Source organism: Prionailurus bengalensis, chromosome B4 (genome assembly GCF_016509475.1).
Source record: "Prionailurus bengalensis isolate Pbe53 chromosome B4, Fcat_Pben_1.1_paternal_pri, whole genome shotgun sequence".
Taxonomy (NCBI): domain Eukaryota; kingdom Metazoa; phylum Chordata; class Mammalia; order Carnivora; family Felidae; genus Prionailurus; species Prionailurus bengalensis.
This window is the reverse complement of record NC_057358.1, coordinates 102,591,252-102,604,923: the sequence shown is the minus strand read 5'-3', so window position 1 is coordinate 102,604,923 and position 13,672 is coordinate 102,591,252. Positions and strand designations below refer to the sequence as shown.

Genomic DNA, 13,672 nt, shown 5'->3' with positions numbered 1-13,672 from the left:
AGACAGACCATCCAAGTGCTTACAGTTATTTTAGTGGTAAGTAGGTTAAACAAATTTGAAATGCAAGACTTGTTTTTTCAGGCCATAGCTCCTTGGTAAATAATTCATGATTCATTCAGCAGCTATGCTCAGTGCTACCAGTCAGTGAGGGCATTGTGGGAGATATAAATACAGAGCACAGTGTAGTGAGAGAGAAGCGTGATGTTTGAAGGGTGTAAACAAACTGCTGTTGGCATTTAAAAAAGGGAAAGATGTGTTCTATTGGAATGGATCAGAAAAGGCATCATGAAGTCCCTGCACCCAAAATGTTCTCTCTCCCAGACACCCCATGGCTCACCTCCTCACCTCTTCCAGGTTGTTGCTGAAATGTTACCTGCTTATCAGGCTTTCTCTGAGCACCCCATTTACAACCACTCCTCATTATTTATTTCCCTGCTTTGCTTTTTCCATAGCACTTAGCACCTATTGGCATACTACATGCTTATTTATTGGTTTCCTGTCTCCCGAAATTAAAATGTAAGCTGTACCAAGGCAGGGTCCTTTGGATGTTTTGTCCACTGATACAAATCTAGTCTAAAAACAATGCCTAACACAAAAGTTAGGGAAACACCATATATTTGTTCAACCGATGAGAACATAAGACTTAAGGTTGGCCTGAGGAATGGATAGCATTTAGGTAGGCATTATTGGGGGGAAGAATTCCAGGTAAAGGAAATGACTTAAGCAAAGAGTGGAAGCAGCAAATTACATGGTCTGTTTGAAGAACGGTGTGCTGGTCAATTTGGATAAGTTATAGAAATACGGTGAGACGTAGTCTGGAAGGACCTATGTTATGTAGATCTGAGTGATTGACTTAATTTCACAGGCAGATGGAGCCCTTGAGATTCAGAGTTTTGAAATATCCTTATTTAATATTTAATAATTAGACAAAACAGTTCCAGGTAATGCAAATGTAGGGGTAGACCCAGGGTGTGTGGGTCCTGAAGCTACTATAATTTTAGACCCTGGCAAAACAGCCTACTTGGATTCAAGTAATTGGCCATTTCTAGCAAATGTAGTTTGGCATTTGAAAAATAAAAAGAACATAAAGAAGTACAGAGAAAATGATGAATGCTAAATTAGATATGAACTCTGGCCTTGCCCCTTTCATGTCACAATGCTGAGTTGGTGCAGTGGTTAGGAGTCCTCCCAGCAGCCCTTTCTTTCCTCAGCAGCTACCAATAACCCAATTACACATGGAAGTGATTACAAGCTACATAAATATATTCTGCCAGACCCAACTTCTGTTCTTCACTAACTCTCAGAAATGCTTGTAGCCACTCAGATGATGCTAAACAAAAAGAGATGGATGGTGGCAGAGAAGTCGGAGACCCAGACTGTGACAAATTGTGGGTGAAATATCAGGGATCATGGGAACTCCTTTTTAGGATCTTGGAAGGAGACAGAACAAATGAGGGACCCTAAAGTTTTATTGGTTTCATGGTTAAGTCGCTTCTGGAACTCTGTGAAAGGGAATGTGATGGATTGGGAGATTGGAGGAGTGCAGGATACAGGCGATGAGGAGATGGTCGGCATGGGAGTTGGAAAAGGAGCACGTGAGGGAGGATACAAGGAAGCCACCTAGCATGGGATTTGGCCATTGACCCAAAGGAAAGAAAGGTCAAAGGTGTTGGAAGTTCTACCTCAGGATAATAAGTAGTTACCTGGGAGTGAACTGTTCTTAAAGCTAAACATTTCTCTGTACATTAAATGCTCTTTTGGTTTAGGTTTGAATACCCTACACTTATTAGATTACTGGTGCCCGAATGACTACATCTTTGGCCAGTGGAAGTGTCTTAGGGGTGGCTTCCAAGTCTTTTGACATGACTCCTGTACTCTCAGACCTTCCTTGATTTCTGGTGAGATGAGATATTCTAGGCTTGTATATTTCCTGCACCATACCTGGAACTACCATTTCCTTAATAAATACCAGGTTCTTTTAATTAGAAACTGTATTTTCATATTTTCAAGCCGTATCTGGTGTGAAGGGTGCTCATTACCAGTGGGTCAGTCTTTGTTTTCTGGGCCATATCAAAGGACAGAGCCAAAGAAAGGTATCTGTGTATAGACATATGCATATATATACATGCATATATTTTTCCATCTTAGGCACATGAGATTTTTTAAACATTTTTAGAGGAAACTGCTTTAAATTTGCTCTATTCTTTAAGCAATGAGAGCAGTAGGTTTTTTTTTTTAATGTTTATTTATTTTTGAGATAGAGACAGAGCATGAATGGGAGAGGGTCAGAGAGAGAAGGAGACACAGAATCTGAAGCAGGCTCCAGGTTCTGAGCTGTCAGCACAGAGCCTGATGCGGGGCTCAAACTCAGGGACTGTGAGATCATGACCTGAGCTGAAGTCAGATGCTTAACTGACTGAGCCACACAGGTGCCCCTGAAAGTAGTAGCTTTTGCAGTGGAGCCTTTGTGGTATGAATTAGTGCAGCTTTCTCAGGCAACTTACTTATAAAGAGAAATAAACTTAAATACCAGGAGAATTTGGTTGACAAATTAGTAGTTCAGTAAGTGGAAACTCAGTGTTAGCATTTTTGAGCTGTTATGCTTTAGAATATAAAATGACCATGCTGCATTGGGATGACCTTTTGAAGTTTGCATTATTTTCATTAGAGATAACACTGGATAACCAGTAATGTTGGTTCTAACCCCACAGTCACAAACAATGACAGCCATAGTCCATTTATGATGACCTTATGGCATATAAAGAAAACTTCTCCTACTTTAATAATTTACTATAAAGTTAAAAATACAATTACACAGAACAGAAAATTAAAAAAAATCCTGTTGTGTAAATCCTTCAGTTGGCTTTGCTTTTGAGGAAGAGTATTCTTAGTTTTTTTTTTTTTTTAAGAAAAAATAAGTTTGGGTTATATAGAACTTCAAATCCAAAGGTCTCTTCCATCCCCAACATTACTGAACATACAAACTGAAACAGCATTAAAAACAAGCAAATCAGTAAACATCACAGCCTTACCAGATAAGCCACCCACATCCATCTTCTTCAGGTTCTTTGCCTCCAGAATGACCACAGTCAGCTTGCCAGCAGTAGGTACATAGCGAAGGGAGAAGCAGATATCACCCAGTTTCTCTTGCTGTGAAAACCAATAAGAGACTATAAGTGACTCTGTGAATGAAGGTGAATATAGTTTGTACACATACATTGCAAATTCCTCAGGAGGAAGATTAGGACAATTAGAATTTGAAAGTGCTCGGGTTCATTGGCATGTACCCAGTGGTCTTTCATTCACTAAGATCTGAAGAGTGATTGTAACCCATTTCAGTTTTAAATAGCTCATCTATACTTTATCATTCATCAAAATATATCCATAATTCAACAGTTCAGGAAATGAGACCGAGATGACATTTTTAGAAATTCCACTCTGAATAGCACCACAATGCTTTTGGCACAATTTCATAACTTTATTAAATGGCTTTGAAAAGAGCCTAGCACTCCTTTAGCAGAATCAATCTGCCTAAATTTTTGTCTTTTTACCTTTCAAATAGGATTATGTCTACTACTTTAGATTTTTGGGAAGAGGACTTGTATTACTGTTAGACTGACTTTTTTAAAGAATTTTTTTAATTTGACATTTTTATTTACAAGTAAGCTCTACACCCAATCTTGAGAGCAAGAGTCACATGATTTACCAAGCGAGCCAGCCAGGAGCCCTTGGACTGAATCGTTAATGAGAAATTCAGAATTCCTAGGAGTGGAAGGGCAACAAGTAGAAGTTTTTGCCCATTCAGTTTTACTCATTTCAAGTGAGATCTGACTATTCCCTTATTCTCCCCTTATTTGTACAAATCTAAGCAGTAGGTTGGAAATTTGAAATGTACAGTCATACAAAGCACCTCCTAGCCCCTCAGGTTATTTCATTGCTTTTCCTACTTTAGGCCTAAGGAACAGTCACCAGTCCTGTACTCTGACATTTCTGAACATTTGATTCAGTTTAAAATGATGGTATATAGAAGTTTTACTTTTTCTCAGAAAGAACTCCTATGGGTTCGCACCCCTTAGTACCTTCTTAGGATAACTAATTCAGAGCCATGATATTGTTCAGCATGAGTAGAATTCTTGCATTCACATGTGTAAGTATGAGAATGGGCAGGAGGCTGAAGGATCTAAACTATATTTTTAAGTTTATTTTGAGAGCAATAAAGTGAGCAGGGAAGGAGCAGGGAGAGAGAGAATCCCAAGCAGGCCCAGCACTATCAGTGCAGAGCCCCATGTGGGGCTTGATCCCGCAAACTGTGAGATCATCACCTGAACCAAAATCAAGAGTCAGACAACTAACTGAGCCACCCAGGTGCCCTAAACTACTGACACAGGAAATTAGGTATTATGGCAAGTCAAGGTTTATTTCTTAGAATACCTTCCTGCCCCCCCTCAAAAAAAAGTGAATTCTGATTCTACAGATGATGGTTGTATCCAACATCTGCAGTTGGACTCAATGTAAGAATAAGGTACAGAAGGCCTTCTCATGTTATGTTCTTATTATGACTGTATTTGGCCTTATTGATAACTTTATGTGCTAAATCAGCCCAAGTCTCCGGTGTAGAAATAACTGCCTAGATGTAATTTAACAACCTCAGGAAATGTAATTCCTTTTACTGGCCATAAAGCCATATTTTAAAAAGGAAAGGGAATCTACCTGTTCTGATTTATCTATAGGTGAAAAATAATGTTCTCTGTGTGTGTATGAGAGAGAGAGAGAGAGAGAGAGAGAGAGAGAGAGAGAGAGGAGTTTGTGCTTAAGTAATGCTTTATTGGAAACATAATATGAGTTTATAATCCCAATTGATTCCTTGAGTCCTCATAGCATCTTATCCATCTCTTATGTCACTAAGGACTCTTTGTTTATTATGCACATGTCTTAATTTTCCTATATGACTGTAAACTCCTTGAAGACTGGTCCTTGTCTGAAATATCACTTTCCATGCATTCTCAAAAAAGTAAATAAATGGAAATTTTAGATAATATCGCTGTTTTGAATTACCTAGGTCATATCTCCCTTCCACTAATGTAGATAATAGTAACTTGTAATGTGCTAAATTCACCCGAGGTGCCTACTTATTCTCTAGGAATTAATTTACACATGAAGAGAATCTGGTAGAATAAATTCCATTTCATAGTCTGAAAATACAGAATGGGAATCAATACCCTAGAAATTAATACAGGGTGTGGACAGATTCATCTGAACCTTATAAGAGAAATATAAATGAACAAAACTGCTGTTCAAAAATACTCATTAGGAGGATTCATTTTGCAGGATTCTATCTTTTTGCCACAGTACCCTTCCTGGGGCACTCACTGTCTTGCAGAACCAGGTGACTCTAACCGTTCTAGTTAGGCGCTTTAGATATGACTGTTCTCTCTTAAACAGCACCTCTTTTATAGTCCAGTCTAAAGATACAATTTATGGCATCTCATTGTTTCAAGAAACATCACAACTTATCTTTGTTCTAATACTTCTTTATTATTCAATCTTATGAAACATAGGGAATTTTTAAGATTTTGCATAATATCTAGTTTGAAAGGGAGTGGTTACAGAGTTTGAACCTCCCATGCCTCAGGTAGGAGAAGTGTGTAGTTACCTGTAATTGTAAAGTTATGGAGTGGAAGAAGAATGAATGTTTGGGGGGGTGGTGGTGAATAAAGATGGATGTTTTGGGAGAAAGGAAATATGGAAAAATGCTTATTTAGCACAAGTTAAGGATTTACATTTAATCCTTAATTTAGGAACTTGAATGTATGAGATTTCACATGCTATAAAACTATAACTGGTATGGCGAATTAGTAACTTAAAAATACATGTTTAATCAATTGAAGTTACTTTTTAGTGAATGAAAATCTTCTTCCTTCTGGATCTGTAGGCCACTTGAAGGCTAATCATTATTTGGGAATTTGTATTCTTTATGGCATCATTTTCTTGAAAAAGGTGAAGGCATCCAATTCATATGAACCTTTATCTTATTAGTTACATTTTTTGAGTTGTAACTATCTGAGTATAAGTATATGCTTTTTCTAATTCCTTAAAAAGCAACTTTAGAGGCACCTGGGTGATTCAGTCGATTGAGCATCCAACTCTTGGTTTCAGCTCAGGTCATGATCTTGAGGTTCATGGGTTTGAGCCCTGCATCAGGCTCTGCACTGATAGGGTAGCCTGCCTGGGATTCTCTCTCTTCCTCTCTTTTTGCCCCTCCCCTGCTCTCTATCCCTCTCCCTCTCCCTCTCTAAGTAAATAAATAAACATTTAAAAAAGTAGCTTTAATAATTCTCTAAAACAAAATTTGAGAATTGGGGTAACTTCTGTTACATGCTGGTTTGACCCTTGGTTTAAGGCATTTCTAAATAGGATCGCAATGTGTTTTTCATATGTTGTGGATGAGGTGGGAACCCTAAGTTCATGTGAAGCAAGAAGAGCCAAGACATGCACCCTAGAGATGCTCTGATGCCACCCCGCTAAGGACATAGCTGTCAGAGCTCTGCATGGAGCTGACCTCTTCCGAAGGTGTGTTCTATTTGGCCATGGCTGAAACAGGCTTATGTCTGAGGCTTACGTTGTAAGCATGTGCTGTTACTTTAGAATCTTAGATTGATGGTCTCGTACCAGTATGACTTGTAGGAAAACAAGTATTTTCTTCTCCTCCATAAAACCTTTCCCTGAACTTCTGTGATTAGATGGAGATGCACTTCTGTTCCTAGAGTCTTGTTCTAGCCTATGAAGGCTTTATCTCTGGTCACTTACACAGAAGAACTGGAATGATCTGATAGTTGTATGTGGACAGTTTTATGTCAACCTCCCTTACTTAATAGTTTTCACATGTCAGTTTGCAAGAAAGATGGTTGGGTAGCAATATGCTCCTTTAAAATTTTTTTTTAAGTTTTATTTATTTATTTTGAGAAGAGAGAGAACAAGCAGGGGAGGAGCAGAGAGAGAGGGAGAGAGAGAATCCCAAGCAAGCTCTGCACTGTCAGTACAGAGACTGATGTGGGTCTTGAAGGCATGAACCATGAGACCATGATCTGAGCTGAAACCAAAAGTTTCAACTGACTGAGTCTCCCAGGTGCCCCAGCAATAGCCTCCTTTGATGGTAAGCCTCATTATGTATCACTTTAAAGTTTGAGAAACCAAGACTTTCTACACTTAAAAAAAAAGTTTTCTTTATTGGGGTTCTGGTGATGAGAAACAAAAGTGGTTCTTGGAAAACTTCCAGAGAAAGATGATCCCCAAACCTACATCTCAGATGCTTATTTGTCCTTGACAATTCTGTGTCTTTTCTCAACAACAGTAGGTACTGTTATGCCTCTTTTATTCATGAAGAGTTTGAGACCCAGAGGTTACATATGGTTACATGGGCATCTCAATGCAGAACTGAACCAAGGTCCTTTGACTCAAAATGATGAGTTTTCTTTATTGTCAGACTGGCATCTGGAATGACAAACTAATGCTCTGACCGACCACCCACTTAGATACTCCACTCTCACTTTAAATTCATTCTAACTAAATGTGTTCATTACCAAATCCTCCCCTTGACTATTATTTCCAATACCCCTTTCTGTTAGGGTCTCTAAGTAATTGGTTTCCAGTGACCAATGTTTCTTCTGTTTTCCTTTAGTCTTTCAGCCCATAAGTCTTGACATTTCTGTCTTTGCCAATGTCTCTCAAATTGGATTAAAAAATGTTTATTTTGAGAGAGAGAGAGAGGGAGGGAGAGAGAGAGAGAGAGAGAGAGAGAGAGCATGCGAGCGCACGTGAGTGCAAGGGAGGGGCAGAGAGAGGGAGAGAGAATCCCAAGCAGGCTCTGCTCTGTCAGCACAGAGCCTGGCATGGGGCTCGAACCCATGAACTGTGAGATCATGACCTGAGCTGGAACCAAGAGTCGGATGTTTAACTGATTGATCCACCCAGGTGCTCCTCAAATTGGATTTTTAAATTTTACTTAATTTTTCCCCATCATGACCCATGCGACCTCTACCCTCATCACCTCTACCTCCAATATGACCTCCGTCTCTGATATTTGTCATTGTCACCATCACTATCACCACCTCCATTACTTCTACCTCTACTGTTTGAGATCAAGTTCTGGACACTTGGGTCATGTTTTTTCTGCAACAGTCTGATGAAAGATCTCATTAGTCAGAGTTTCTCCAAAGACTATTTACCAATGCCATTTTCCTGACTTTCAAGAAACTCTGTACTTTGTCTCTGCACTAACTATCCAAACCTTCTCCTTCTACTTCACTATTTGCTCAACCTTCAGAATCTATTTTGAATCTGACCTCTTCTCCCTACTTAAAGGCCTTCACTCTAGTACAGGTAGGGAGACCACAAGCATTGATTTGCAAAAGACTCTCGGTTTTAGCCTTAAAATTCCTGTATACCCTGGAAAACCTCAGTCCCAGGCAAACTGTTATGATTTATAACCTTAGGCCCAAGTTCTCATTCCTGGCCTACACCTCTCTGATAGCCGCCTAATAGCCTTTCTGCTTCCACTCTTGCTCCTTCCTAGAGTCTTTCTCACCTATGAGGCAAAGGGATCCTTTTAAAATGGAAATCTAATCATGAGACTGTCCCTATTTAGAGCCCTTTCATGTCTTCTCATTTCACCTAGAATCCTCCATATTCCTCAGACAAGAAGGCCCATGTGGTCTGACCCTCTGCTTCCGACAGTGCTCCTGATGTTTCTCTTCTCAACATATGCCAGGCACACTTCTACCTCAGGGCCTTTGGCCTTACTGTTCTTTCTATCTGCAATATTCTTCCCCCAGATACTATCATGGGTTGTTCTATTAGTTTATTCAGCTTTCTGATCCTGTGTCACTTCTTTAGAATTTTTATATGGCCATCCTATATAAGGTCCTATCTGGTCCTAAATATACACACTACTTGTCCTCTTGCCCTGCTTCTTTTTCATCCTACCATATATCCCTTAAAGTTCCTTTATGTTTGTTTAGGTTTTCCCCACTAGAATAGGTTTACAAGAGAATTGTTCTTCTCATGACTATGTTCTAAGCCCTAGAATAGTGGCTGGCACAGAGTCAAGGTCCATATATGCCTCTTGTATGAATAAACTTAGAGTCCCTTCCATCAAATACAGTCAGATTGCTCTCCACATTATCCTTTATTGCTACAGGTCAAGTTATCCAGGGAAACAGACTCAGAGATTTGAAGGCAGGAGATTTATTGTGGTGTGTCCTTTGGGTCAACATGTGTGTGCAAGTGCAGGAAGCAGAATTGCACAGGTGGAAATGTTGGGCTATGATGCAGTCCTATCAAAGGCCTCAGCCAATCCTATGGGGAGCTCTGGAGCTGGGACAGTACTTCAGATACATTATGAATTCTTAAAAGGGGTGAAATTTTTATGCTCCTGAATCCACCAGTCATTCATTGTGGACAGTCCCCACATCTTGGACCAGGGGGTCTTTTCTGCTGAGGGGGATGCTGAGAAGGAGGGACCCAGTTATGAGCCATCGGCCATCAACGCTCTGGGCAGCCAGTGGAGTAAATAACTTGTCCATAAAGATGGTACAAGATTACGGTGTGTGTGGGGGTGGGTGGTGGGTGGGGGGGGCAGCTCACCAAAACAATGACTACATTTCTTCTATTACTTCTTACCACCAAGTTTTTTGCAGTCAGGAAATCCATCTGCAATATCTTTAGGGCTGTTTGCCTAATAAAATTACCCCTGACCTTCAGGCCTTAGTCCAAGTCTGCATCTTTTTAACAAAGTATCTTTTTACTATTCTAGCCTGTATACATTTCTGCTAGTGATCACTTTATGGCCAGCAGCATAGTGCCTAGAGATGATTTCCACCCCCCATTTCATATGTCAGTTTCCCTCATCTTAAACCCCAGAAGGACAGGGATTGTACTTGATAAGCCCTCACGATCTACCTTATTAGGTAGTATAAATAACTGTTGATTGTTTTGAAATGAGAGCCTCATCAAACTTTTTGCTGCATAAACAGCACAGACACTAGTGCTTTATCAACAGTATATCCAGTTTAATCAAAGAGTCAACTAATGACTATATTTGGAGCTCCTTCTTTGTGCCTGCTGCCATAGACATTGCCATGTTAGGCCTTTCATAAAACTAGAAATGAAAACATTTCTGGAAATGTAGTTTTTATAAGATAATTTTGAAATCCTATAGAGTTGCAGCCGACAGATGAGTGCTTTTGCTGGTGTGATTATCTCACGAAGGGGCCTTATTACTATTAGGAATTTCAGCTTTATGTATAATTTATTTTAGTCAATTGCCTTGATCACTAGGTGGAAACTGCCAGTTAGTGTGAGAAAGTTCCAACTGTGAGATTCAGAGAAATTAACCTGCTCTTTTAGAATACGGAGCTGACAATCAGAAAGAACCTTTGTTCTGAGAAGCTTGACAATTCCGTTTTTTTTTTTTTAAAGCAGCCACTGAATAGAGTAGACACAAATTAATGATTTAATAGACAACTACAGCAATGCCTTTACTTTTTGAAAAGCATTACATATAGATATTAGAACAGAGGTCATCTACAATGGATAAATAAAAAGCTTGATTTAAAATGAATATTTATTTGATGGCTTCTGTAGCACCATCCATCATTTTATGTATAAAAAGAAGGGTTCACTTTAGTGACCTTTGCAAGTGGAGCTAAGTTCACAAGCTTGTTGGAAATGCTGTACTTTAGAATGAGTTTTAAAAAGGTACCTGAATTGACTTAATGCTGTGACATTTTACAAGGACATATTCTATTTATGTTAATCTTAAGATTTTTCTGTGTGTCAAGTTGGTGATAGCTTCTCTGAGTTGAGGGTTTTTCTCTGAGGTTGGGAGTCTATTTAAAGGTGACAAATAAAAAATGGCAGCCTAAAATTTTTGAAATGAAAATTCAGATTATTTGCATATTCTTCATTTATGAAAATACTAGGACATTATCCAGTTAAAAAGGGATAATGTCAAGTTTTTCATCTTAATAAGAGTTGCTTTAAATATATCCTTTGGGTGGTGGTAGCTTTCAAATTCATTTTATTCCCACAACTATACTCATATCACTGAAGTATCTGCCAAATCAGTATTTACATCTAATGGTCCAGATGGTCACAGTATGAAATATTGCTATGGATGTATCCAGGCTGAAAAGACTAAATCTGGCCTAGTGTACAAATACACAGTAAATTGCTCAGGTGAATGAGACTGTATGTTGTGTCTTTGAATACTTATTTTATGAAGATAATATATATAACCTATTAATTCTGTACTCATTCAATTACTCCTTCATTCCTTATTTAAAGAAAAATAGGTTGCACTATAGACTCTTCTAGGCTCCATGGATACTTAGATGAGTAGGAGGACTTTATGAACTTGCAAATGTAGTGACCTTCTGTCACTGGAGTGACAGATGTAGATGGAGAATAATAATACAGTTCAACTGCACCAATGCCATGGGAGCAAAGAGGAGAAGGTTGAAACCCTCTAGGATCTAGTAACAGAACTAAGGAGGGGAGGACTTTAATTGGAGATCTTTATCCCTAATAATCACAGTTTCTTGGGCCATGCCAAGTGCATATTCTTTGTAAAACTAATGTGCTTCCCTTGCAAATATAGCTTTAAAACAAATCTCCTAGCTCTCCCCTTTCAATCAGAGCTAGTACATAATGCAGGGCGGGGGGCGGGACTGATAAGTAAATGTCCTACTGAGTGCCTGAGCTGAGATAGAAAGGTCAACAGGAAGATTTGGTGTGAACCATGTGAAGAAGAGGGCAAAAATGTTCTAGACACAAGGATGCACCTACAAAGTCCTGTAACTGCTTAAACCAAATTACTCTAAGTTTAAAATTCATGTAATCAAAGACGGATATCAGCTTTATGATTTAGATCTTCAAAATTTCCTTTTAATTTATTGTGACTAAGAAATACATGGGTAGTCTTATTAGAAATAATGGAAACATAGATATTCTGATGTCAAAACAAGAATGATTAAAGTAGAAAATCAAAATGCCTATTAAAAATAAGTAACAGCACAGTACACTGCAGAGCAGTGAACTGAGGTGGGCATTTACTAGTTGGTCATGCAACGGATATTTATTGGACATCTCCTAGATGTCAGGCACTGTTCCAGACACTGGGACACAATACAGCATGAAAAAATCCAATGGGCAAAATAAACATCGTAAAATATAAGGCAAAGTAGTTACAAGAGTGCCTGACACATACAATAGCAAACACTCATATACTACATTTTAACAAAAATCCTATTTTAACTGCCCTCTTTTCTAGGTAGTACCACATCCCTCTGCTCCTTTTCAGAGCCAAACTTCTTGAATGAATTGGTGATAATCACTGTCCCTATTTATTCATGTTCCACTGATTTTACTCTCCATTTTATTGAAATGGCTTCTGCTAAGGTTTCAAATGATCTTCATTGTAGCCATAAATATTTTTGTAACCCGAGGTCTAGGCAGATTTGTTGACATCCCTCTCTTCCTTGGGTTCTGTAATACAGTGCCTTATTGATTGGTTTATCTGCCCTCTGGCAACTCATATTTGGTCTTGGTCTTTCTCAAGCTTTGGTCTTAGCCCATTTCTTTTCTTCATAAACTAATAGAGGCATACCCTGGAGATCTTGCAAGTTCAGTTCCAGACTGCCACAATAAAGCAGATATCACAAATAAAGTGAATCAAATGAATTTTTTGGTTTCCCAGTGCATCTAAAAGTATATACTATACTGTAGTCGATTCAGTGTGCAGCAACATGCCTAAAAATGTATGTACCTTAATTAAATTCTTTTTTATACCTTAATTAAATTCTTTACTACTAAAAATGCTGACCATCACCTGTGTTCTCTGCAAACTGTAATCACTGACCACAGGGTCACCATAACAAATACAATGAAAAAGTTCAAAATATTACAAGAATTACCAAAATGTGACAGAGATACGAAGTGAGCAAATGCTGTTGGAAAAATGGCATTGATAGACTTGCTTCACAAACCTTCAATTTGTAGGAATCTCGATAAAGTGAAGTGCAGTGAAACGAAATATGCATGTATTACCACAGTCTATGGCTTTAGTAACAATGTAGAAGTGATTGTCAAGTGCCAAGTTTGTATCTTGACTTGAGATATTTTGTCTGAGCTCCAGACTCATATATCCAGCTGCCTACTTGTCATTTCCACATGAGACTATTTCACACACATCTTTGACTCAAGTGCCAAAAATGGAATTCATGATCTTCCTCACAAATCTTTCTCACTCTATTTCAGTAATTGGTACCTGCATGCAGGTAGTTGCTCAGTCCAGAAAAATGGGCATTACCATTGATTTCCTTAGAGTTCAGATTTTTATCTGTTAGAAATCTCTCAGGTGGGTTCACTTGTTTTCATTCCTACCCAATAAATCTCATATTCCAATATGAGAATATTCATCACTCTAATCCAGTAATTGGTCATCTAGATTTTTCCAGTAGTCTTAGTTGGTTTCCTTAAATTTATTCCTGAAATAGAGTGAGCAGAATCACCTTATAAATAACAGATCTCAAAACCCTCAGGTAGGTATCATGTCTCTCCTGAGATAAAGACCCACATCTTTGCCATCAGTTGGAATATTCTCAAAACCATCACA

At 38.6% G+C, this 13,672-nt stretch overlaps 1 protein-coding gene across 4 annotated transcripts in view; it reads right to left on the bottom strand.

Moving 5' to 3' along the window:
• The window catches only part of SYT1 (synaptotagmin 1), a 557,388-nt gene that overhangs the window by 103,297 nt on the left and 440,419 nt on the right, over positions 1 to 13,672 (bottom strand). For all 4 annotated transcript variants that reach the window (XM_043561579.1, XM_043561578.1, XM_043561580.1 and 1 more), the window contains one exon: positions 3,033 to 3,150. In XM_043561579.1, the coding sequence (XP_043417514.1) occupies positions 3,033 to 3,150 (118 nt within the window). The remainder of the gene's footprint in view (positions 1 to 3,032; positions 3,151 to 13,672) is intronic.